This window comes from Cornus florida, unplaced genomic scaffold, assembly GCF_030987335.1.
Source record: "Cornus florida cultivar Cherokee Brave unplaced genomic scaffold, ASM3098733v1 CherokeeBrave_3.0.0_Hap2_Chr10, whole genome shotgun sequence".
NCBI classification, from domain to species: domain Eukaryota; kingdom Viridiplantae; phylum Streptophyta; class Magnoliopsida; order Cornales; family Cornaceae; genus Cornus; species Cornus florida.
In genome coordinates, this window is record NW_026775580.1 from 5309960 (window position 1) to 5334114 (window position 24155).

Sequence of the window (24155 nt, forward strand, 5' to 3'; positions counted from 1 at the left end):
ATAGCCTCAAAATGAAGCCCGTCAAGCCTGAGTCTCCATCCCAACGGCTCGGTGTAAAGCTTTTGGTAAAAAGAGACGATCCCATTACGCACCTCTTCCTCCCTCCACAATTGCGAACCATCCACCCGGATTCGCCCTATATGATTACTCCTCCTGTGGGCATTTGCAAGCCAGTGGAAAAATTTCGTATTACGGTCGCCCTCTTTGAGCCATAAAGCCTGAGATTTCTGGCGGCACAAAATCTCCTCCATACTAGCAATCTCAGCAAGAACCGCCTGACAGGAAGCTCTCCTAGAGCGTAGAGACTCTACATCCCCACCCGCCTCTTCAAGACAATCAATCGCAGAAAAATCAACGAGGACTCTATTCTTTCTCCATTCAAGATTTCGGAACACTTCCTTATTCCACCTCTTAAGCTCGATTTTGAGAGCTCTTAGCTTCTTGGCTAACACAAAACTGGAGGAACCTGTAACCGTTGCTTTCTCAAATCGAACACTCCCTTGGAAGTCCTCCACTCTCAGCAATATTATTCTCAAATCGAAACGGGGAACTCCAAGACCTCAAACCCCCACAATCCAGTACTAGAGGAACACAATCAGAAGTGACCCTTGCTAAAACCGCCTAAACAGCATCCGGGAATTTCTCTTCCCACTCCCCAGAGATCAAGAACCTATCCAGCCGTGATAAGGTAACTGGGTCTTTGCCATTAGACCAGGTAAAGGCTGCCCCTTCCATTGGTAGATCAATGAGAAAATACCCATTAATAAAATCAGAAAACCGAGTCATGTCCGAAGACCACCTTCCCCCTGTGGACCTCTCTAATAGGGACCTAACAGAATTAAAGTCCCCACCCAGACACCAAGGAAGAGACCACAATCCCTGAACATGGCAAAGCTCCTCCCAAAAGAGTGGTCTATCACTATCAACTACCGGTCCATAGACCCCAGAGAAAACCCCATTTGAAGTTATCCTCCTCCGTCTTGAACACGCAGGACATAGAGAACCTCCCCATCCAAACATCCATCCGAGACAACCATCTGCGATCCCATATAAGTAAATTCCACCAGAGGTACCTAAAGCATTTAAGGCCTCCCATTCCATAAACCTTCCTCCCCAAAGACTCTTAACAGCCCCATCAGACATAGAGGCCATCTTAGTTTCTTGCAAATAAACAACCTGGGCGCCCCACTTCCTTAACGCTACCTTCACCACCCTCCTTTTGTCCGGATCATTAAGACCACGAACATTTCAAGTAATGATTCATAGCTTCATTAAGAACCAGATAAAATTATCTCCCCTCCCCTTCTTCTGCTCCTACTTCTAGTCCTTCCCCTCTCCCTCACCACCCCTCTTCCTTTCATAGTTGACATAAGAGATTAGATTCTTGACCTCCTGCTCCCTTTTCCAAAATGATAACGGTCTCTTATTCACAACCTCATCTATCACTGCAACCTCTCTTCCTTCCACAATTGCATGAAGAATGGACAATGCCTGATCACTATTACCCTCTGATCAGACACCCAATAGCTCACTAGTAGCCCTTATGTTTGGTAATACCTATTCCTTGCCCAAATCAGCAGTCGTTTCAGAGCTACCGGGTCGCACAACAGCCAACGGTTCCACCAATCCCAGATTAGATTGGTCAGTCTTCAACCATAGGACTACCTCGTTAGAATATACCTATTGAATGGAAACCAAGTTATCAATCACCTCCGTTGCGCTATCCTTTCCACTTACAGACAGATCCATCTGCGATTCCGTATCTGTAGCAGAGTTACCTATACAATAGTTCAAAAAGCTAAGAGATTTAGTCGCCTTTAACCCTTCAGGTGGTAAACAATTAAATCCTTTCAGAGCAGCACAGAGACGAAGCTCTTTGAGCAAAGCCAAAGCCGAGTCGTTTGTCAGTTGAAAATGAAGCTCACGTCCCACACAAACTGTGACCCCCTCAGGCGATTCCTTAACTGCATAAGCATTTAGGTCAACATACCTAGGAAGAACAGGTCCGCAGCCATCCATCCTTTCGTATTCAACCCGGACTCGATTTCAGGCACTGATGTCAAAACCGATAGCTCACCCTTCTCCATCTCAACACCCCACAATGAGGAGTAGAAGAAGGAGGAGGAGCATAAGGAGGGCTCTTAAGGTGAGGGACAGAGGACATACCTGGGTCATTGGTTGAAGAGGTGCCAGTGATCCACTTATGTTTATCATTATGAGACCATCTGTTTCCATAGCGAATCAGATGAGAGCCCCTGTTTGGTCTAGGGCTTTTGTCAGTCGACAAGATAAGAGCAGAGGGGAGAGACGCTGCAGATTTACAACAGCACTGATTGTGTCGGAAAGTCTTCTCGTCCGCACTCAATCTGGCTGCGTCTGCACTGAACTGCATCCATCCCCTCTTCTTTGGCAAGGACCACAGTCTGTTTGCAGAAGAGACGTGAAGAAGATGTTGTGGGGGTAGAAGATCATTAACTGAACGATCTTCTTTGGGCTGGAGCAAGACTTTTGGGCTCGACTAGTCGTTCAGAAAAGAAATGGACAATTGATTGTTGGGCCCACGTAACCTTTCTCTTTAATTCATTAGGAGCCTATGGCCCATAACGTGGCAACGTCTTAATATCTATGGGCTTATCAGCCCAGAACTCGAATCAGGCCCATAATTCAAATCAGGCTCATTAGAATCCATTGCATGAGGGGCGCCAGTATAGCCACGTGCCCGTCCACGTGGATGGTCTCCATTAATACGATCATATCGAGGATAGCCTGAAAAGGAATGGATAGGGGCGTTACGCGTACGACTCGTGGAGCTTCTTCCCCCACTCGCGTGCGGCGTGTTGATGTACACGCGTCGCTGTCCTTGAAGGTCGAGATGAATCTGCAACTGTCGTGAATGGCGGCCTCTTCCGGTTCTCGTTTCTTCAGACATGAGGTGGGCGCCAACTTTTTTTTTTTTTCTTTTTTTATAATTAGAAATGTATTAAAGAGCGTTCAAAAGGGGAACGCATCCAAGTACAAGAAGCCAAACATGAGAAAATCAATTTTTTTTTGATAAGCACATTAATCAAATCACAAACGTGAGAAAATCAATAAATACACAAAGAACATAAACAAGGGGATTAAGGACCCAGGGATCTTAAGAGATAAATTTTTCTCCTCCAAAGATGAACTTTTCCCCCCTCCCCTAGCATAAAAGACAACTAATGATACGGTATTTTAGAATTCCTACGGGAGATTCCTCCCATTCAAAAGATCTACTATTACGTTCCTTCTAGATGCACCACCAAACGCAGAGTGGTACCGCCCTCCAAAAATGAATAACGTGAGGACCCATACCACACCCTCTCCATGAGTCAATCAAACCTCTTGTAGATCGGCGCATGACCCAGTCACCCACTGTATACCAAACAGACCAAAGATGAGACTCCAACAGTCGTGAGCCACCTAACAATGTAAGTGAAGATGATTTGATTCACCGACTCTATCCCTCTTGCACATGCAACTCAATTGACCGCTATCTGTCTTCTCCTTCTAAGGTTGTCAAGGGTAAGAATCTTTCCCCAAACGATAGTCCAAACAAAAAAAAAGAAAAAGCCACCTTTAAGGGAGTCTTTGAATACCAGAATGTCTTCCAAGGAAAATCAGCCCTTGAGAAGCCTGAGAGGTAGCAGATGAAAGATCGGACCTCAAATCTCCCTTGGGGAGAGGGGACCCAAATGAGGGAATCTGGGCCTTCCTCATCAATCGTCTGTTTATACAGTAGGTCCAACAAGTTCGCAATGTCATCCAATTCCCAGTCTTGAAACTGTCGCTAAAAACGCACATCCCAGGCGATCCTCCCGCTATCAAGCCCATAACAGTCGGCCACCCAAGCAAGTCTGTCTACAACAATCCTGAATAGCCTAGGAAATAAAGAAGACAACGTACTTTCGCCACACCATAAATCCTCCCATAGCCTAGTATCCCTATCGTCTCGAACTCTGAATCTGATATACTTGGAAAATTCATCCCATCCCTTCCGGATATACTTCCAAAAACCAACACCAGCACATGATCTAACCACTCGCCAGCAAAGGGCAGAACAACCAATGGGCAGAACATTTTTCCATTCGTCAGCAATGTAAAATTTAGTAGAGAGGTAAAACGTAGGTGTATCATTTGTTTCATAAATACAAACTGAATATCATGAGACCAACTTGAATTACGGTTCAGAGGTTAAACAAAGAATAAAGAGCAAAAGAAGCTGGATAATACAATAAAATTTGGAAACAAAGCCCTATTGCCTACGAAGCATGGACATACCTAAAAGGGCAAAGAATCAGTGTTGGACACGTGTCAGAAACCGACACACGCTGGACAAGCCCCAACACGTGTTAGACACGCCAAAATACGTGTCCGAATTTTTTATATATTTTTGAATATTCGAACACGCTTTGGACCTGTGTTTCCCGGACTCGGGTACGGGTGCGTGTCTAGAGGTCGGATTCGTCAATTCATCGAATTAAGGGACACGGGGACTCAGCTAAAAACTGTCCAATATCTAGACATGGGTACTTGGACACTTCTATAAATGAAAATTGTATAAATTTTTAATGTATGAGCCATCAATTTTCCAATATATATATATATCTGAAGGTGAATAAAAAATAAATATTGACCAGCTTTCATGCCATAGCTATACCTCTTATTTATGTTAGTTGGACCTTTTGAATACAATTTGAAAGAAATATGCCAGTTGTTTTTTAAATTTGTTTAAGAAAAGTAACCATTAGTTACAGCCGTAACTAATGAGTATTGTATTTTTGTAAGTAAAAATATACTAATACTTTTTATTAGTTAGAGCAGTAATTAATGGCTTATAGCTGTAATCCATTACATACAGCTGTATCCCATTAACTAAAAGGTTATGTCTACCATGGACAAGTGGCATCCTATTTGCCGTAAAATGAAAAAAAGCATTAAGAGATAGCTTCATCTTAGCCGTTAAATTTAATAACGCATCATAGGAAAGATCTGAAGCATGCTCGCCGAGACACATCTTCAACCTTTGAAGAACTAACACCATCGTCAATGGTAGCCAACCCCGTTTCATTTTTTGAACCAGCTTTCTAGCACCACCATCAATGGCAGCTGTGTCCGGTAGACAAATGAGGAGTGTGACTCGTATCCGGTGTTCGTGTCGGCGTCCTGTCGTGTTGACACAGACACTCTTGACAGTTCCGGCGAGTCCAGGTAACATAGCTGTGGACACGCCTCCGACACACCATGGAGGCGTTTCCGACATGTGTGTCGCATTGTTGAGGATTTCTCTTTTTTGATAAGTGCATTCTTGGGGATTTTTAAGAAAGGTTTGTTAAAGTATAAATATGAGGAATTGTTTAGTAACTTCCCATAAGACGGTTGTCATTATATAATTACTTTAAAGTTGTTTTTTATAAAACAATTTTATATTAAAATAATCACATAATTCGGCTTATATTTTATTTCAAATATTCAAACTCTTGCACGATCAACTTTGGCTCTCTCTTGTTCTCCCACTGACCAAGCTTCGCTGCCGGTGGATGCCCTCTCTCTCTCTCTCTCTCTCTCTCTCTCTCTCTTCTTCTTCTTCTTCTTCTTCTTTGCAAGCCTTTGATACTTCTTTTTTTCCTTTCACAACAATATTTTTGGTTGTTTCCATGAATTTCTTCTCTTTTATGGATTCTTATTTTTATTTTTAACTAATCTTGGTAAGTGGCTTTGGAGATTTGGTAAGGAAAGACATAGATTATGGAGAAGGGTTATCTCATGTCGCTTTGGGGAGGAAAGAGGAGGGTGGTCAGTTAGACCAGTCAGGTCTGTTAGTGGAGTGGGGGTGTGGAGGGCCATTGGTAAGGGGTGGGATGCCTTTTCCAAACATATTAGATTCAGAGTTCGGGATAGAAGAACTATCCGGTTTTGGGAGGATCCATGGTGTGATGATAGGCCTTTGGCCTTATTGTTTCCCAGGCTTTTCAGGATTGCTGTTGACAAACATGCTATGGTTGTTGACTACTATCGCCTTGATAGTGGAAGGTTGTCTTGGGATGTGCGTTTCCGGCGAGCTTTTCAAGATTGGGAGCTGGATGATGTCACTGGGTTTTTGGCTCTCCTTTACGGACAAGAGGTGGAGGGGTCTGGGGCAGATTCCTTGATTTGGGTGCCTTCTTCTCAGGGGATGTTCCAGGTCCGGACCTTTTTTGTGTGCCTTTCTGGTTTTCATGGTACCTTATTCCCATGGAAGACGGTGTGGAGGTCTAAGGCGCCTCTTAGGGTGGCCTTTTTTGTGTGGACTGCAGCTTGGAGTAAGATTTTGACTTTGGACAATTTGAGGAAGCGAAGGCATATCATTGTTAATAGGTGTTGTCTTTGCAAGATTAATGGGGAGTTGGTGGATTATCTTTTGTTGCACTGTCCTGTGGCTCATGATTGTTGGAGTTTGATGTTTGGCCTGTTTGGTATTCATTGGGTCATGCCTCGGTCATCTTGGGAGTTGTTAGATATGTGGAGGGGCCAATGGGTGGGGGCTCAGGCCAGAGTTTTTTGGAGGGTGACCCCTTTTTGTATTTGGTGGGGCCTTTGGAGAGACCGTAATGGAAGATCTTTTGAGGGAAAGGAATCCTCCATTGGGGTGTTAAAATTTTCTATCATTTGTAATTTGTTTTGTTGGGGTCAGGGGAGAGACTACTCCTCTCTTGAGGATATTGTTGATTTTATGAGCTCTTTGAGTTCATAGGCTCTGTTTTGTCTTTGTATAGTTTGGGACGTGTTCCCCTTTTGAATGCTTTTAATACAATTTACTTATCAAAAAATTTTTTTTTTTAACTAAACCCTAATTTTTTTTTTTTTTTTTTTTCTAATTTTTTTCATTAATAGGTTGATAAAAAATAATATTACTCTTAATTTTTGAAGTATAATATCATATATATAATATATATTTATTATTCGCCGTGTCCCCACTGTATCCGTGTCCTAATTTTTTTGGATTTGACGTATCGCCGTGTTCGTGTTGTATCCGTGTCCCGTATCTGTTTCTGTGCTTCTTAGCTTATTGCTTAATTAATGAAATTTAAACTATTTGAATATTTTATGTGATTTGCTCACTGTTTTCCTATGATATCCTTTGCTTACTTTCTTGATCTTCATCATTTATTGTCCTTTGTCCCCACTTCTGTTCATCATTGTGATGGAGGGGCTTAGTAGATTGATGGGGAGGGCTGTGTAGGTGGGCTTCATCAGGGGTTTTAGGGTGGGAAGGGATGATATGCATCAGCTGGAGATTTCTCACCTTTTATTTGCGGATGATACTCTTGTTTTTTGCGAGGCTGAGGTGTCTCAGATGAGATATTTGAGGTCGGTGTTGATCTGTTTTCAGGCAGTCACGGGTTTGAAAGTGAATGTGGGGAAGAGCGCTTTGATTCCAGTGGGGGAGGTTTCGGAGATTGAGGAATTAGCTTCTGTTCTTGGTTATTGAGTTAGTTCTTTTTCGATCTTTTACTTGGGTTTGCCTCTGGGGGTTTCTTCGAGGATTGTAGGTGCTTGGGATCCGGTGGTGGAGAGGAGGCTTGCGGGGGGGAAGAAACAATATTTATCAAAAGGTGGGAGGGTTACCTTGTTGAAAAGCACTTTGTTGAGCATTCCTATATAATTTTTTTATCCCTTTTCCAGATTCCGTCCTCGGTTGCTGCTTGTATTGAAAGACTTCAGAGGAACTTCCTATGGGGAGGTTTAGGGGATGAGTTTATGGGTTATCTTGTATCGCTTTTTTTTTTGTTTGGGGGGGGGGGGGGGGGGAGGGCTCTGCTATGGTGTCTATTTGGAGGTGTTTGTGTTTGGAAAGCCATTCGGAAGGGATGGAATGAGTTTTCTAAGCATATCAGATTCATAGTTCATGATGGTATGGAGATTTGGTTTTGGGAGGATGTGTGGTGTGGAGATCGCACTTTACCATGTTCTTTCCCTAGACTTTTTAGGATTGCGGCTAATAGGCATGCCTCGGTGGTTGACTGCTATCACCTTGATAGCGGGAGACCAGTTTGGGACGTGCTTTTTCAGCAATCTTTTCAGGACTGGGAGAGAGATGATGTTTCTGGTTTCTTAGAGTTGTTGTCTAGCCAGGTGATCCATAGAGGAGGTAGGGATTCTTTTGTTTGGATTCCTTCTTCTAGGGGAATGTTTAGTATGAGATCTTTTTTCGGATGCCTTTTGGACTCAGCTGGGGTGGTATTCCCTTGGAAGGCAGTGTGGCGAACTAAAGTGCCATTGAAAGTGGTTTTCTTTGCTTGGACGGTCGTGTGGGGTAAAATATTGACACTAGATAATTTGAGAAGGAGAAAGCATATTGTGGTGAATTGGTGTTGCATGTGTAAGTGTAATGGCGAGTCGGTTGACCATCTTCTTTTGCATTGTCCAGTGGCGGTTGAATGTTGGAATCTTTTGTTAGGTCTATTAGGAGTTTACTAGGTCATGCCTAGATCTATGAGAGGTTTGATGGACACCTGGAGAGGGGGTTGGGTGGGAGCACAGGCTAGAGGGTTTTGGATGATGGAGCCACTGTGTCTTTGGTGGTGTTTGTGGAGGGAGCGGAATAGAAGATCCTTTGAAGGAGAGGAATCTTCGGTCACTGTTCTGAAATTTTCTGTTATTAGCTCTCTCCTTTTTTTGGGGTTCAGGTAGACTTTGTTCCTTTGTTGAGGAGACTGTTGAGTTTTTGGCTTCCTTGGGGCCTTAGGGTACCCAGGATTTTGTGGTCTTGTAGGGATGTGTTTCTCTTTTGAACGCTTTTAATGAATTGCTTATTTATCAAAAAAAAAAAAAAAATTGATATATTTTAAAAATCTAATTAATGACTGCTTGCAATAGTAGTTTATGACTTTTCTTCTGCATGCTCAAGTTTCTTCACTATGTTTAAACTTCCATTGTGTTTTTTGAAGGATTTGAAAATGTGCATCTAAAAGTATTTGTTTGCTTGTAGTTTGTAGCACAGTTTTTGGGAGATCTAGGGTTTCAGCTTTTTACATACATTCCAGGCACATGCAGTGCACCCCATTTTGTTTGAATTCATGTTGTACTTGATCAGAAAATTGCATAATTTGAATTTTTCTTTCTTGATATGGCTTGTAATCAGGGCACTAGAAAGACGTTAGAAGTATTTTTTGTTAAATTGATTTAGAGTATAATATTTTGTTTGAATTTAAAAAGCAGAAAAAGAGCAGAAGGGATATATTGCTGGAATATGTCAAAAATATACAACCAGAATTCATGGAGTTGTTCGTGAAAAGGGCACCCCAACAGGTTTGATATTCTTATCCTCTTACAGCTGTAAATTTATTTAATTATTTTTCTTTTTTGGGTACTGTTTCATTTAATTAACTTAATGACCTAATAGTTGTCTACATCATTGATGATTTTTTATTTTTATTTTCCTTCTGCTTTTCCATTCGTATGGTATCCTTTTTAGGTAGTCGATGCTATGCGCCAAACAGTAACAAATATGATTGGAACACTACCCCCACAATTTTTTGCAGTAACAGTGACGACTGTAAGTGCATACATTTAAAACACTTGTATCTTTGGGAAATTTTAATGATTGATAGTTAGCATCAATTCTAATTTGAAAGGTTATAATTTTGAATATTTTGGCATTTTTTCAGGTTGCTGAAAATCTTGCACAGCTCATGTACAGCGTTCTGATGACTGGATATATGTTTAGGAATGCGCAATACCGGTTGGAACTGCAACAAAGCTTAGAACAAGTTGCTCTTCCAGAGGTACAAGATAAAAAGGTGAGTTTGTTTTTTTTTTTTTCTTATTATGTTCTTTTCATTTTTCCGGAGACAGGAGAATCTGACTGTGGTATACCTAGCAACTTAAAGAGGGGTGCTTTACCAGTTACTGTAGTAATCTATATGAGTAGACAAACTGAAAGATAAAATCATGGTCTTATTTTTCAGGAATCATAATTCCGTGCCTCAAAGGGACAGTTGATTTTTTTTTTTTTTTGTAGTCCACGCGGTCCTATAAGGAACCATATTGAAGAGGAATACTTTAGTATGTATACAGTGTGCAAATTCTACTAAACATCTAAAAGCATATTAAAAAGGATTTTTATTTATGAAACTTGGAACATATAAAGTTAAATTGGTGAATGCATAAACCTTAACTGGATAGTGCATGCAGAAGTATTGAATTTTACCTTTTTGCCCTTGAATGTTGTTTTGTCTTTTGATTATGCCCTTGGACAGAGTTAACCTGCTAACTCTAACAAGAATTAAAAAGTCTAACTAAAAATGAAAAAAAATATTACAGACTCAAGCTTTTGACACGAAATTTTGGGACCTAAGTCCTATCGACTTAATAATAATAAACATTTATAATAAAGCATTACATTGAAAATTAAAAATAAAAAGTCTTAGAACATGAATGTTTTTTCAGTAGATTCACTTACATATAGGCTGCAAAACACAAACGCTATAGTCAGTGCGTTATATCAATGCGAAGAAGATATGTAATCACCAAATGTGTTTTAAACAAGTATAAGTCAAGCAAGCAATAAAACATTAAAACCTTGCTCCCCCTTAATTTATGAATACTTAAAAACAATAAGTTTTTTGCCTTTTTCTCCACCTTTTTTCACAAAATTGACATAATAAACATATGTAAAAGACGTTGAACATACTTATAAAAAATCATTAAAAAGACGTTGAACATATAGATGAAAACTAGACATGAATATAAAAAAGGAAATACATCCACCAATTCAAAAATGCTAAAAGCTCCAATTAAATCCTATTGACCAAATAAAATTTTGAGCATTTAACTTAAAACATGCGAAAGAAAATAACATAGTACTTCTTGTTTATTATTGTCATGGAGGCTTATAGCTGTCTGATGGGGAGGGCAGGAGAACTTGGGTTCATTCATGGATTCTCGGTGGGTAGAATTCCAAATCAGTTGGTCATCCCCCACTTGCTTTTTGTGGATGACACCATTGTTTTTTGTGATGCTAGCCTCCTTCAGTTTAGGTATTTACGGTGCATGTTGGCCTGCTTCCAAGTTGTTTCAAGGTTGAAGATTAACATTGTGAAAAGCGAGATTGTACCAGTTGGGGAGGTGGATGATATTCAAGCCTTGGCTGATACCCTGGGGTGTGGTGTTGGCTCTCTTCCGATCTCTTACTTGGGACTCCCTTTGGGAGCCTCGTCCAGGAGAGTTTCTATGTGGGATCTGATTGTTGAGCGGTTTGAGAGGAGGCTTGCAGGTTGGAAGAAGCAATACTTGTCCAAAGGGGGGAGGGTTGCTCTTATGAAAAGCACACGCTCAAATCTCCCGACATACTATATGTCGCTCTTTCTGATGCCTAAGATAGTTGGCCGTAGACTCGATGATTTTCAGAGGAAGTTTTTGTGGGGTGGTTTAGGAGATGAGTTCAAGTACCACTTGGTTAACTGGGAGAGGGTGTGTTCCCCTATTAATAAGGGGGTGTTTGGGTATTCGAAGGCTGGATGTGTTTAGTAAGGCGTTGTTGGGTAAGTGGTTGCGGAGGTTTGGGGGAGAGAGGTCCAAGCTTTAGAGGCGTGTTATAGCTTGTCATTACAGGGAGGGTGGATTTCTAGGGAGGCTAGAACCCCAGCAGGTATGGACTCTTGGAAACTAATCCGTAGAGGTTGGGATGAATTCTTCAAACGTATTCAATTCAAAGTTAGAAGCGAGAGTAATGTCAGGTTTTAGGAAGATAGAAGGTGTGGGGATTCGGCTTTAGCTAGTAGATTCCCAAAGCGGGTCGTAACGTGGGTCATGATGCGACACAAAATTTAGGCCACAACATCACAAATCTACACCTTGGCTCGAATTACGCTAAGCTCCAAAATCTCTAGCTACTGCTTTCGCCTCCTTTATATGACCCTAAGGGCCTCAACAACTACAAGTACCAATCAAGTCCAGGCAGGGTCTGAACTTGAGTGTAGGAATGACCTTAGTTATCATATCTTTCGGATTCTCTACCTTCCCAATCTTCTTCACTGCAATAGCACCTTGTGCAACCACATCTCTGAAGAAGTGAAACCTGACATTGCTGAAAGAGAGAGAGAGAGAGAGAGAGAGAGAGAATATATGAAAACTTATATGTTATTAAGCAATACAAGAATACAATGGTGTTTATATAGAAAAAGCTACGGGAGTAGGTGAGTGGAGAACAAGAAAACCCTATACATGGTAATTCTATATATGGTAATGAGGGGTAGGTGACAACTCATACAATTCTAACTATACACGTGTGACAACTCGTACAATATTGTATAACACTCCTCCTCAAGCTGGAGAGTAAATGTCAATAACTCCCAGCTTGCCACATATGAAATCAATAGAGTTCTTGGGAAGCGCCTTAGTGAAGATGTTTGCCAGCTGTCTGCCAGAAGGAACAAAAGGTGTAACAATCTCATTCGAGTCAACTTTAGATCGAATGAAATGGCAATCTACTTCAATGTGTTTAGTCCTCTCATGGTAGACTGGATTGCTAGTAATATGAATAGCTGCCTGATTGTCACAATGGAGAGGAATTGGGTACTGGACTGAAATCCCAAGTTCCTGTAAAACAGTTTTCAACCAAGTAAATTCACAGGCAGTGTGTGCCATGGCACGATACTCTGCTTCAGCACTGCAGCGAGCCACAACTAACTGTTTCTTATTCCTCCAAGTTACTAGATTTCCTCCTGTGAACGTGCAGTAACCCGTGGTGGACCGTAGATTAGAAGGAGAACCGGCCCAATTTGCATTTGTATATCCCTCAATCCGAAGATGTCCAGAAGATCGATAAAGCATACCACGTCCCGGAGCACCCTTGATACTTCAAGATGCATACAACTGCCTCCATGTGAGGTACACGAGGACTGGTTATGAACTGGCTCACAACACTGACTGCATAGGAGATGTCTGGAAGAGTGATTGTGAGGTAAATAAGTTTACCTACAAGCCTTCGATACATCTCTGGATCATCAAGTGGGTCACCATCATCCACCTTAAGTTTTACATTAGTCTCTATGGGTATAGCTACAAGTTTCGAACCAAGATATCTAGTATTCTGTAATAGATCAAGAGTATACTTCCGATGAGAAAGACTAATGCCTTGCTTCGATCGAGCCACCCCAATTCCTAGAAAATACCGAAGTTTGCCCAAATCCTTTGTAAGGAAGCTAGAACTCAAGTGATGGATTAGAACTTGTATCCCATCTTTGTCACTGCCGGTGATAACAATATCATTTACATACACCACAAGAATCACAATACCACGTTTCGTTTTCTTAAAAAAGAGAGAGTGGTCAGCTTGGGTTCTGGTCATATTATTAGCTACCACTGCTTTACTGAACTTATCAAACCATGCACGAGGGGACTGTTTGAGGCCATAGATAGATTTCTTGAGATGACATACACACTCCCCCTTATACTCAAACCCAGGTGGTTGAGTCATATAGACTGTCTCATTAAGGTCACCGTGCAGAAAGGCATTTTTAACATCAAGTTGATGAAGTGGCCAGTCTAGATTAGTTGCAAGAGAGATTATCACACGAATAGAATTCAGTTTGGCCACAGGAGAGAACGTCTCAGTATAATCAAGGCCATAAGTCTGAGTGTAGCCTTTAGCAACAAGTCGAGCTTTGAGACGGTTAACAGTACCATCAGGCTTCTATTTAACAGTAAAAACCCAACGACAACCAACAACCTGAGTATCAGCAGGCTTACGAACAAGGTCCCAAGTATGATTTAATTTTAAAGCGTTTATTTCTTCTTCCATAGCTTTCCTCCACCCTGGATGAGAAAGTGCCTCCCTGTAGGACTTAGGAATAGCAATAGAGGATAATAACAAAGAAAAAGCTTGAAAGGAAGAGGACAATTTATTATACGATACAAAATTAGAGATAGGGTGATTGGTACAAGACTGTTTACCTTTCCGAACAACAATAGGTTGATCAAGATTAGAGTCCGGAGAGATGGAAGAATCTACAGGCGTTGAAGCGACTGGTGGAAGTGGCAAGGTTGGGTTTACTAATTCAGTCATTGGAAAATGATTAACTACTCTTTTCCGGCGACGAGCATAGACACGAAGAGCTGGTGGGATGTCAGAATCAAAAACTGGAGTTGGAAGAACAAAGTCCTCCAGGCGATTGCCTTCCTGAGAATAATAAGGAACATCCTCAAAGAAAGTTACATCTGCACACACAAAATGTTTACGAAGAGTTGGACTATAACATTTATATCCATTTTGAGTGCGAGAATAACCTAAGAAAATACATTTGTGAGCACGAGGATCAAGTTTATCTCGTTATGGGCTTAGATTATGAACAAAACAGACACACCCAAACACCTATGAAGGAATGGAAAAAGGATTTTTGTCAGAAAACATCATTTGGAAATGATAGTAGCGGTGGAGGGGGGCTGATTTGCACACTCACGCTTTACCAGTTTGGTGTTAGTGATTGACCCAAGAAGATGGGATTCCTTAGCATCCATCACAAGAGCTACCGAACAAATGAGATATAGTAGCGATAGGGAACCGAGATAAGAGAACCAAGATCTAGCCGAGATGAACCCGAGAGAAATTATCGAGGAGAGAGGAGGGATCCGAGAGAGATTGCTGAGAGGAGAACTGAGATCACCGAGGAGAGATCGCCGAGAAGAGATTGAGAGAAAGCCGAGATCGAATCAAGATCGGAGTCTGAATAAGATTAAAAATAAAGAAATTTAAAGAGGGATCGATTTCCTCTTTGATACCATGTTGAAAGAGAGAGAGAGAGAGAATATATGAAAACACTTATATGTTATTGAGTAAGTAATACAATAATACAATGGTGTTTATATAGGAGAAGCTACGGGAGTAGGTGAGTGGAGAACAAGAAAACCCTATACATGGTAATTCTATATATGGTAATGAGGGGTGGGTGACAACTTATACAATACTACTTGTACACGTGTTACAACTCATACAATATTGTACATACATCAATGTGCTTCGTCCTGTCATGGAACATCTGATTTTTAATAAAATGTATGGCACTCTAGTTGTCGCAAAACACAGTCAAATTATCCTGTTGCAAGCCCAAATCACCAACCAAACCTTTCAATCATATAGCTTTCTTCACTGCCTCTGTGGCTGCCATGTACTTAGCCAGTAGTAGATAATGCAAGTACGAGCTGCAAAGTCCCCTTCCATCTGATCACACTCCCACAAAGAGTGAAGACATACCTTGTCAAGGACCTCCTCCTATCAAGATCTCTAACATAATCCGAATCAACACATCCAACAACACTCCCACACGTGTCGCTGCCTCTGTCATAGACTAACCCAACATCTGTAGTGCCTCGCAAGTATCGTAATATCCACTTCACAGCCTGTCAATGGACCTTCCCACGTCTATCCATGTATCTGGTCACTACACTAACTGTATGTGAAATGTTTGGCCTACTGCATACCATAGCATACATTAGGCTACCAATTGCATTAGCATAAGGAACACGAGACATGTACTCCACCTCCTCCTCGGTCTATGGTGACAATCATGCTGAAAGTCTAAAGTGGGCAGTCAATGGAGTATTCACAGGCTTTGATACCTGTATATCGAAGTGTTCCAGCACCTTCTCAATGTATTTCTTCTATGGAAAATACAATCTACCCGCTTCATTGTCCCTGTGATTTTCCATAGCCAATATCCTATTTGCAGCACCAAGATCCTTCACCTCAAATTCACCACTAAGCTGAGCCTTCAATATATTGATTTCAGACATGTTCTTACAAGTTATCAACATGTCATCAATATACAACAACAAATATAAATACAAACCATCTGAGAGCTTCCCGTAATACACACAACTGTCAAACTTACTCCTACAATAGCCATTCCTAACCATAAAGGTGTCAAATCGCTTGTACCATTGTCTAGGAGACTGCTTCAGCCCATACAAGGACTTTTTCAGTAGGTAAACATGAAATTCCTTTCCCAGAATCTCAAACCCCTCAGGCTGATACATATAAATCTGCTATTCCAACTCACCATGCAAGAAAGTAGTCTTGACATCAAGCAACTCAAGCTCCAAGTCATACAGAGCAACCATAGCAAGCAACATCCGGATTGAGCTATGTTTCACCACAGGAGAAAACACTTCATTGAAGCCAATCCCTTCCCTCTATGTATAGCCCTTCGCCACCAAGTGTGCCTTGTACCTCACATCTTTCACGAAATTCCTTCCTTCTTATTGAAGACCCATTTACAACCCACAATCTTCTGGCCTTAAGCTTCTTAACTAGCTCCCAAGTCTGGTTATCATGAAGAGACTCAATCTCCTCACTTATGGCAACAGACCATTGTGCCGACTCTCCACCTGTGATAGCCTCATCATAAGTACACGCTAATCAATATCCTCTGCCACACTAAGTGCACAAGCAACCGGATTAGTATGTGAAAACCTATACTTCTTAAGTGGCCTATTATCCCTCCTAGGCCTGTCTCTAGCCACATTATACTGCTGTAACTGTGTATCTCCCTTAGCCCCAATCTTCACTTGCTTGTGAGTCGACCGAACAGGACTATTCTCTAATTGAACTTTTGCAGGCTGCACTTGCTCACTGACACCCTGAGCTTTCCCTGAATCAACTACCTCCTTCTGCGGAGTAAACATCACAGACTCATGAAAGGTCACATCCCTGCTAACAAGTATCTTCTTTCCCGAAGCCTCTGGGCACCATAATTTGTATCCCTTTACCCCAGGCTGATAACCAAGAAATATGCATTTCTTAGCCCTTGGTTCAAGTTTCCCCCTCATTTACATCAACATACATTGGACACCCAAATATTATCAAATTACTGTAACTAGCAGGAGAACCAGACCATACCTTCTCTTGGAGTCGTACAATCGATAGCAGTCGATGGAGACCGGTTCACGAAGTAACTAGCTACAGAAACAGCTTTAGCCCAAAACGCTTTGTCTAACCTTACATTGGACAACATACACCGTGCCCTCTATAATAGCGTTCTTTTTATCTGTTTTGCAACTCCATTATGCTGCGGAGTCTTCCTCACTGTGTGGTGTCTAATAATTCCGTGAGTCTTGCAGAACTCATTAAATTCTCCATCACAAAATTCCAAGCCATTGTTTGTCCTTAAACGCTTAACCTGTTTTCCTTTCTGCTTCTCAATCAAGGTCTTCCACTGCTTGAATGTAATAAAAGCAAACCCAAACTTACCGAAAAAAGTCATCAATCAGCGTCATCATATATATACCACCACCATATGAAGTAACCTGAGAGGGACCCTAAAGCAGAATGAATATAATTCGCCGTACCCTTGGTCTTGTGAATTCCTGTATAGAACTTCACCCTGCACTGCTTCCTGGAGACACAATGCTCACAGAAATCCAGCTTCCCAATTTTCTGACCACCAAGCAAACCCTGCTTACTCTAAACATCCATCCCCCTTTCACTCATATGCCCAAGCCGCATATGCCACAATCTAGTAGTATCTGAATCCGGATCCGAGAATGATACAACAACTGAACCCATGATTGTGCTACCCTACAGAGCATATAAACCATGCTTCTTTAGTCCCTTCATCACCACAAGAGCACCTTGGAAACCCGAATGACTCCACCTCCAGCCTTATAAGTGCACCCGATGGAATCCAGCGTACCCAGGGAAATCAATTTCTTTCTCAGTTCTGGTACATGCTTGACATCAGTCAGTATCCTCACTATGCTGTCATCCATCTTGATTTGAACTGTACCGATACCTATAACTTTACATGTCGCATCATTCCCCAGCAGAACTTCCCCTCCATCAATAAATCGATAAGAGGTAAACCTGTCCATGTTTGGACAAGCATGAAACGAGTAACCCGAATCAAGAATCCACTCATCGCAAGAGCTGCCGACTGAAATTGTGAGAACATTATCACCATTTGAATCATTACCCTCTGCAACAACCACACTTTCAACTTCAGATGATTTTACCTTTCCTTTCTTACGCTCTGGACAATCCTTTTTGAAGTGACCTTCGTTGTGATAGATGAAGCATCTCAACACCTTCATTTTGTTTTTAGACTTAGAATGACCATTGCTGCCAGACCCTCCCTTTTGATTCGTTCTTCCTCTAACAAATAATCCCTCTACCGAATTTTCTGTTTTGCCCTCAAACGCCCTTTTCTGCAACTCTTTAGAATTCAGAGCTGCCTTCACGCCTTCCATGGACAAAGCAGTTATGCCATACATAATTGTATCGACAAAGTTCTCATACGAGGGTGGTAGAGAACACAACAGAATAATAGCCTAATCTTCATACTCTATCTTGACATCAATATTATTCAAGTGTATGATGATACTATTTACCTCGTTAAGATGGTCTTTTAGGGACAAACCTTCGTGCATCTAACCGCTTCTTTAGATACAAGTGATTCGTAAGAGATTTCGTCATATACCAGGACTCCAACTTCTGCCATAGCCCATAGTAGTCTCTCCAACTTCTCGCAGAACCTCATTACTCAAGGACAACAAAATCGTACTATATGTTTTCTCCATAACCTCATCTTTGTCCTTGATCTTTTATGGCAGTGCATCCTTCCCCTTCAATGCCTTGGATAACCCTTGTTGAACCAACAAAGCCAGCATCCTAACCCGCCACAAGTTGAAATCGTTTCCGCCGTTAAACTTCTTCATTTCCAGAAACTTAGATGACATCCTTGCTTCGAACCGAAAGCTCTGATACCATTTTGTTATGACAAACGCAATGAACCCAAGATAAAATCAAGAATCACGACAGAAAAGTAAACATACCACACAAAGAACACAAAGATTTATACATGGTTTGGCAATGGTCTACGTCCACGGTTGAGATTCGACGAAAGTCTTCACTATGTATAAAATCGGAGATTATAAGTTTTTAGCTCCTCACTCTGTTTCTGTAAGAATTTCAGAGTCTTTCTCTTACACCACTCCAAACCCTAAGCGCCCTTATATATTGGCCTACAAGAGACTAATCAGGGTCCACGACCCATGAGCAAAAATGGTTTAGGCCCACATAAAGCTCATCCAACAGGTCGTCGGGTCATAAATGGGTCGCGTTCGGAACCAAATTCGAGCCACAACATCACATTATCTTTGGCTTGTTTGGTGTTTAGTGGGTCATGCCTAGGTATTCCAGAGGCTTGATTGATGCATAAAGAGGATATCATGTGGGATCCCATGCCGCGATTTTTGGAGGGTGGCACCTTTTTGCATTCGGTGGTGCATTTGGAAAGAGCAGAATAGAAGATCCTTTGATGGAGAGGAATATTCTATTGGGGCTTTAAAATTTCTTATGGAGTGGTAAGCAGGATTTGAAGAAAATGTCTCAAGTAAAGTGGAGTCAAGTTACTCTCCTTGTGGCTGAAGGTGGATTCAATATTAGGAGGATTCAGGATATTGATTGTGCAGCAAAAATGACAGTGTTGGGACTTTATTCAGAACAAAGACAAATTTTGGATCCAATGGTTGCAGGCAATGTATCTTCAGAAGGCTTGTTTCTGGTCTGTAGTCCCAAAGTTGAGTGCTTCTTCTATCTGGAAACAAATAGTAGGGGTTAGACAACTAATTCTGGAGAATACTGATTTCAAAGTTGGTGATGGATTGAAGTTCAAACTGCTAACTGATGCATGGTGTAATAATCAATCATTGGTTCAGCAGTTTGGGGCTAGAAGATTTAGACATATTGACAGAAATACTATGTTGTCTTCAATAATTCAGAATGGTTCTTGGTTTTTCCCATTTGATTTACCTGGGGAGGTACGTAACGCTATCCAAAGTTTGGAAATACAGGCCAGGACTGATTCGATTACATGGAAGCATGGTACATTTTCTTTGAAAGCTGCTTGGAGTACAATTAGGGTTACAAAACAGAAGATTTCATGGAGTAAATTATGTTGGGGCTCCTGCAGACCTCGAATTGCTGTGGGAGTCAGAACCTCAGTTATGTTAATTTGCAGAAAAGAGGTCTGGTTCTTAGTTCCACGTCACAATTGTTTGGCAAATATTGATTCTAATGATCATCTATTCTGTGAGTGTGATTATGCTGCTACAATTTGGCAAGAGCTGGCTTCCTTCATTTGGAACTGCCTAGTTTTAATTCTATTAGACAGTTGACAGATTGGTTCTTGGAGAATTCAGTTATCAAATCTACAAAGTCTAAGGTTTTGGGTGCTGTTTTTGCTGTTACCATTTGGAAAATTTGGTCAAGTAGAAATTCAACTCTCCACAATGGCACAAAAGATCCGGCTGTTTATGCTGCCAGGACTATCATTTGGGATGTACTTACCTATCTTAATTTTAGGCTTGAAGACTTTTTAATCATTTTTAGTTCTTGAGAGTTTTTCTGGTTTATTTTTATGTTGCATCTACTGGAAGTGGGTTATTCTAGGCCAGTTTTGTAAAAGGGGGAATGCCTCCTTATGAACTGTAATTCTCCTTTTTTCTTTTTATACAATACCCCATTCAGGAAAAAAAAAAAAAAATTCCAGCCCTTTTTTTGGCTTCGGCCATTGCGTAGTTTTCGGGATGCATTCGCCTCTTCAATGTTTTCTAATACATATTTACTTTTCAAAAAAGGCACATCGCTAGATCTGCAGTGCAACCTTTGGTTCTGCTCCTTCGGCCACCATCATCTCTCTGTTATGTGCCATCTCAAAATAAGAGCATGAATGCAATTGGTGTTACCATATGCATATAAATTAATCGATCTGCTTCGTTGTACCCATACAATTGCAAATCTTATTGCTGTCTCTGAAGGTGGGTGTTTTGCTATGACTGCTATGGTGTGAAACTTTAACCAAATAAAGAAGGGAAGTTTCCTTTATAAAGGTTCTGGCTGGGTGTGACTATGAAAGAGATCTCTAGCACAAGATGTAGTTTATTTATTCCTTTTTATTTTTGATAATTTAGAAGTTAATGATGGAGTGATATTGTGAATCAAAAATTATCTTTAAAGGACTCTTAGAAAAATTCTTCAACAAATATCTTTTATATATATATATATATATATATATTTAAATTCCTTCTACTAAAATCCCTTTTATAAAGGTATTCTTTGTAAAGGACTTTTGATGACGGGCTCCCCCAAACTCTATCTATGTCATTTAGTTTTGCATAGAACTCATCAAAAGTTTTTGATTCTTCCACTTTATGACTTTCAAATTTAGTTGCAAGTATTTGAATCTTAGAAATCTTTAATGTTGTAGTATCTTAGGGCACTTTTTTCTAAGATTTCCTAAAGCCTCTTTTGCGAAAAACAATTCGAAATCCTAGCAAACTCACGAGGGGTAATAATACTAAAAAGAGCATTTAAGGCTTCTTAATTGTAATTAGCTTCACAAATTTCTTCTTTTGTCCTTTCCATGCTAGGTTTAGGTGCGTCATTTCCATCTACAACCTTCACTAGATTCTCTCATCCAATCTCTATTGCTGTCACACCTTTTCAATAGCCATAATTTGTACCATAAATATAATTTTAGGGACGATAGGGAAATAAGCAGCATTTTTTTTTTTATCTTTTTTGTGAGAGAATGAGAGCTGTTCCATAGTATAATTTACAATTAGCTATTGCCATAACGAGGCTTTATGACTTGCTCTTATTCCTGTGCAGGAAGGTCCAGATTATGCACCGGGTGCCCAAAAGAAAGTGTCAGGCGAAGTTATCAGGTGGAATAATGTTTCTGGTCCTGAGAGAATAGATGCAGTAAAATACATTGAGTTACTTGAAGCAGAAATAGAGGAACTGAATCGTCAAGTAGGGCGAAAATCTGTGAATGGAGAGAATGAATTGTTGGAATATCTGAAGTCGCTTGAGCCCCAAAATCTTAAGGTCAGAAAACTGTACCATTTATAAGGGTTCTAAACAACTGAGGAGAATATTTTCCGTAGTTATATGCCTTCTAATTGAGATAGTTGTATATCTACGATTATGATGGCATTTCATTTTATTCTCATAATCTAGTTGTTTTTTACTGGTTTAAAACCAAAACATGTGCATATTACTCACCTAAGAAATGCATTGCTTCTGGGTTATCATAGTCTACATAAAACGAATATTTCTGTCAATATTTCCCTCTGCCAGACATATTGAATCATCTTAATCTGCCTGGTACTTGTTTACATGGAACTGTAGTAGTTTCATGAGCCAGTCATCATTTTCTGTTCAACTGCTTTCTAATTTTTGTCTAATATCTCATGTAGGAGTTGACAAGTAGTGCTGGAGAGGATGTTGTGCTGGCAATGAACACATTCATAAAACGGCTCTTGGCAGTTTCAGATCCTGGTCAAATGAAGGTTTGGCATTTTATTCACTCTCGCTTTTCTACATCATTCTATACTGTAGGCTCTTGATACCAATAGTTATTTCAAGCGGGACACTGACACCCTAGTTTCTGATTTACTCGTAATTAAACCAAGCTTTAAAATTCTGTTGGGATACTTGTTGCTTTTCTTAATATGCAGCCGGAATCTGTCAAAATTAGGTCTGGTAATTAACACAGAAATGGTTTGTAAAGCTGCTAGCCAAGCAGTGTTATGAATCTCACAAGAAGTTAAACAATGATTAATTTCTCATCAACCTGAACATGCTAACTAGTCATATGATCCATATTTGCTAAATTGTTTGTCATTTTAAATTAGGAAATGAAGCTGTCTGAATTTTGTATCTACCATAATGTTGAAGAGTGGTTTTTTAGATGATTGTGTTAATCCTTAAAAGTGAATTTTCTTCTTCATAAAGTTGTTAAGATTATCATCTGTTTGAAAGCAGCACTTTGATAGTTTGCTTACATTCTTGGTCCTGTTCTCCGTGGTCTACAGACAAGTGCAACGGAAACAAGTGCGCCTGAACTTGGCAAGCTGCTTTATTGGTTGATGGTAGTTGGATACGGAATTCGCAACATTGAAGTTCGTTTTGATATGGAACGTGTACTCGGTACACCTACAAAGCTTGCAGAATTACCTCCAGGTGAGAACATTTAGGCACTGTGCAAGGAACTCACACTATTGAAAGGAACGTTGAAGTTGGTAATGTTTTCGGTTGGAGCATCTTAACTGTGTTCTGGGCTATATTTCGATATTTGTTGTTACATCTGAAGGTAGCCAAAGACTGCATCATTGGATGACAGAATGCTGGAGGGAACACAATTTTTGATGACTGGCTACAAATTGATGTCTTAGAATTATTGAGGAAAAATGTATGTTGAATATTGTGACCAGATCCGTCAATCCTTTCAGCAATAATATAACCAATCAATTATTGTTTACCGCCCAAGCTGTTGAAAAGATAGTTTTGGTGATTTTAAAGTAATTATTAGAAATATTGATTGGTTGGGATAGTGCTCCATTTGTTTGCAAGCAATGGAATTAGAGGTAAGGTAGGTGGGAGATGGAGTAGTTATTTAGCACGGATACGGACACGATAAGATACGGATACGTCGACACGTCAAATTTTTAAAAAAGTAGGACACGGATAAGGCGCAGACACGATTACATATAAATAATTTTTTTATTTTTATACATTTATTCAGTAATCGTATTATAAAACTTTAATTCATTTATAATTTTTATACTAAGAGTTTTTCTGGAATGAATTAGAAAATGAAATTATGTTGTAATGATTTTTATATCATATATATTAGTATTTCACTACTTTGTCATGATAATATTCATATTATTTTCAAGATTAGGGGGGTAAATGTGTGTTTGAAATGTTCAAAAATGTCGGCAAAGTGTCCGAAAAGTTTCTGGGAAGTATCGGTGAAGTGTTCGAAATAATAAAATTAATTTTTATTTATAGACACGTATATGAAGTGTCCAAGGAGTGTTCGAGAAGTGTCGGTGTTCGACACGGATATAGCTCTTCAATAGAAGTGTTCATGCTTCGCTCATCACAAAAAAAATAGAAGTGTCTGCTGCTTCTTAGAATTCCTGAGGTATGGAAAAGATGAGGAAGAGGATGGTGGGAATCCCTCTTAAATTGGTCGGGAATTAAAATACACAAAATAAAGACTAGACAAAGGATAAATTATATTGCATCATCGTGGGCTACATATTCCCGGTCAATCACAGGCAGCAAAGAAGGGTCAATCACAGGC

At 40.3% G+C, this 24155-nt stretch overlaps 1 protein-coding gene across 2 annotated transcripts in view; it reads left to right on the forward strand.

Annotated features, from left to right (window-relative positions):
* LOC132276257 (uncharacterized) overlaps positions 1 to 23324 on the forward strand; it is a 36211-nt gene extending 12887 nt beyond the window's left edge. The window contains exons 2-7 of one of the 2 annotated variants that reach the window (XM_059777610.1): positions 9220 to 9312; positions 9479 to 9559; positions 9672 to 9803; positions 21671 to 21889; positions 22261 to 22353; positions 22879 to 23324. In XM_059777610.1, coding sequence (XP_059633593.1) covers positions 9220 to 9312; positions 9479 to 9559; positions 9672 to 9803; positions 21671 to 21889; positions 22261 to 22353; positions 22879 to 23040 — 780 coding nt within the window. In that variant the 3' untranslated portion in view covers positions 23041 to 23324. The remainder of the gene's footprint in view (positions 1 to 9219; positions 9313 to 9478; positions 9560 to 9671; positions 9804 to 21670; positions 21890 to 22260; positions 22354 to 22878) is intronic. The other variant, XM_059777611.1, reaches the window with a different exon arrangement.
* Positions 23325 to 24155: the final 831 nt, after the last annotated feature.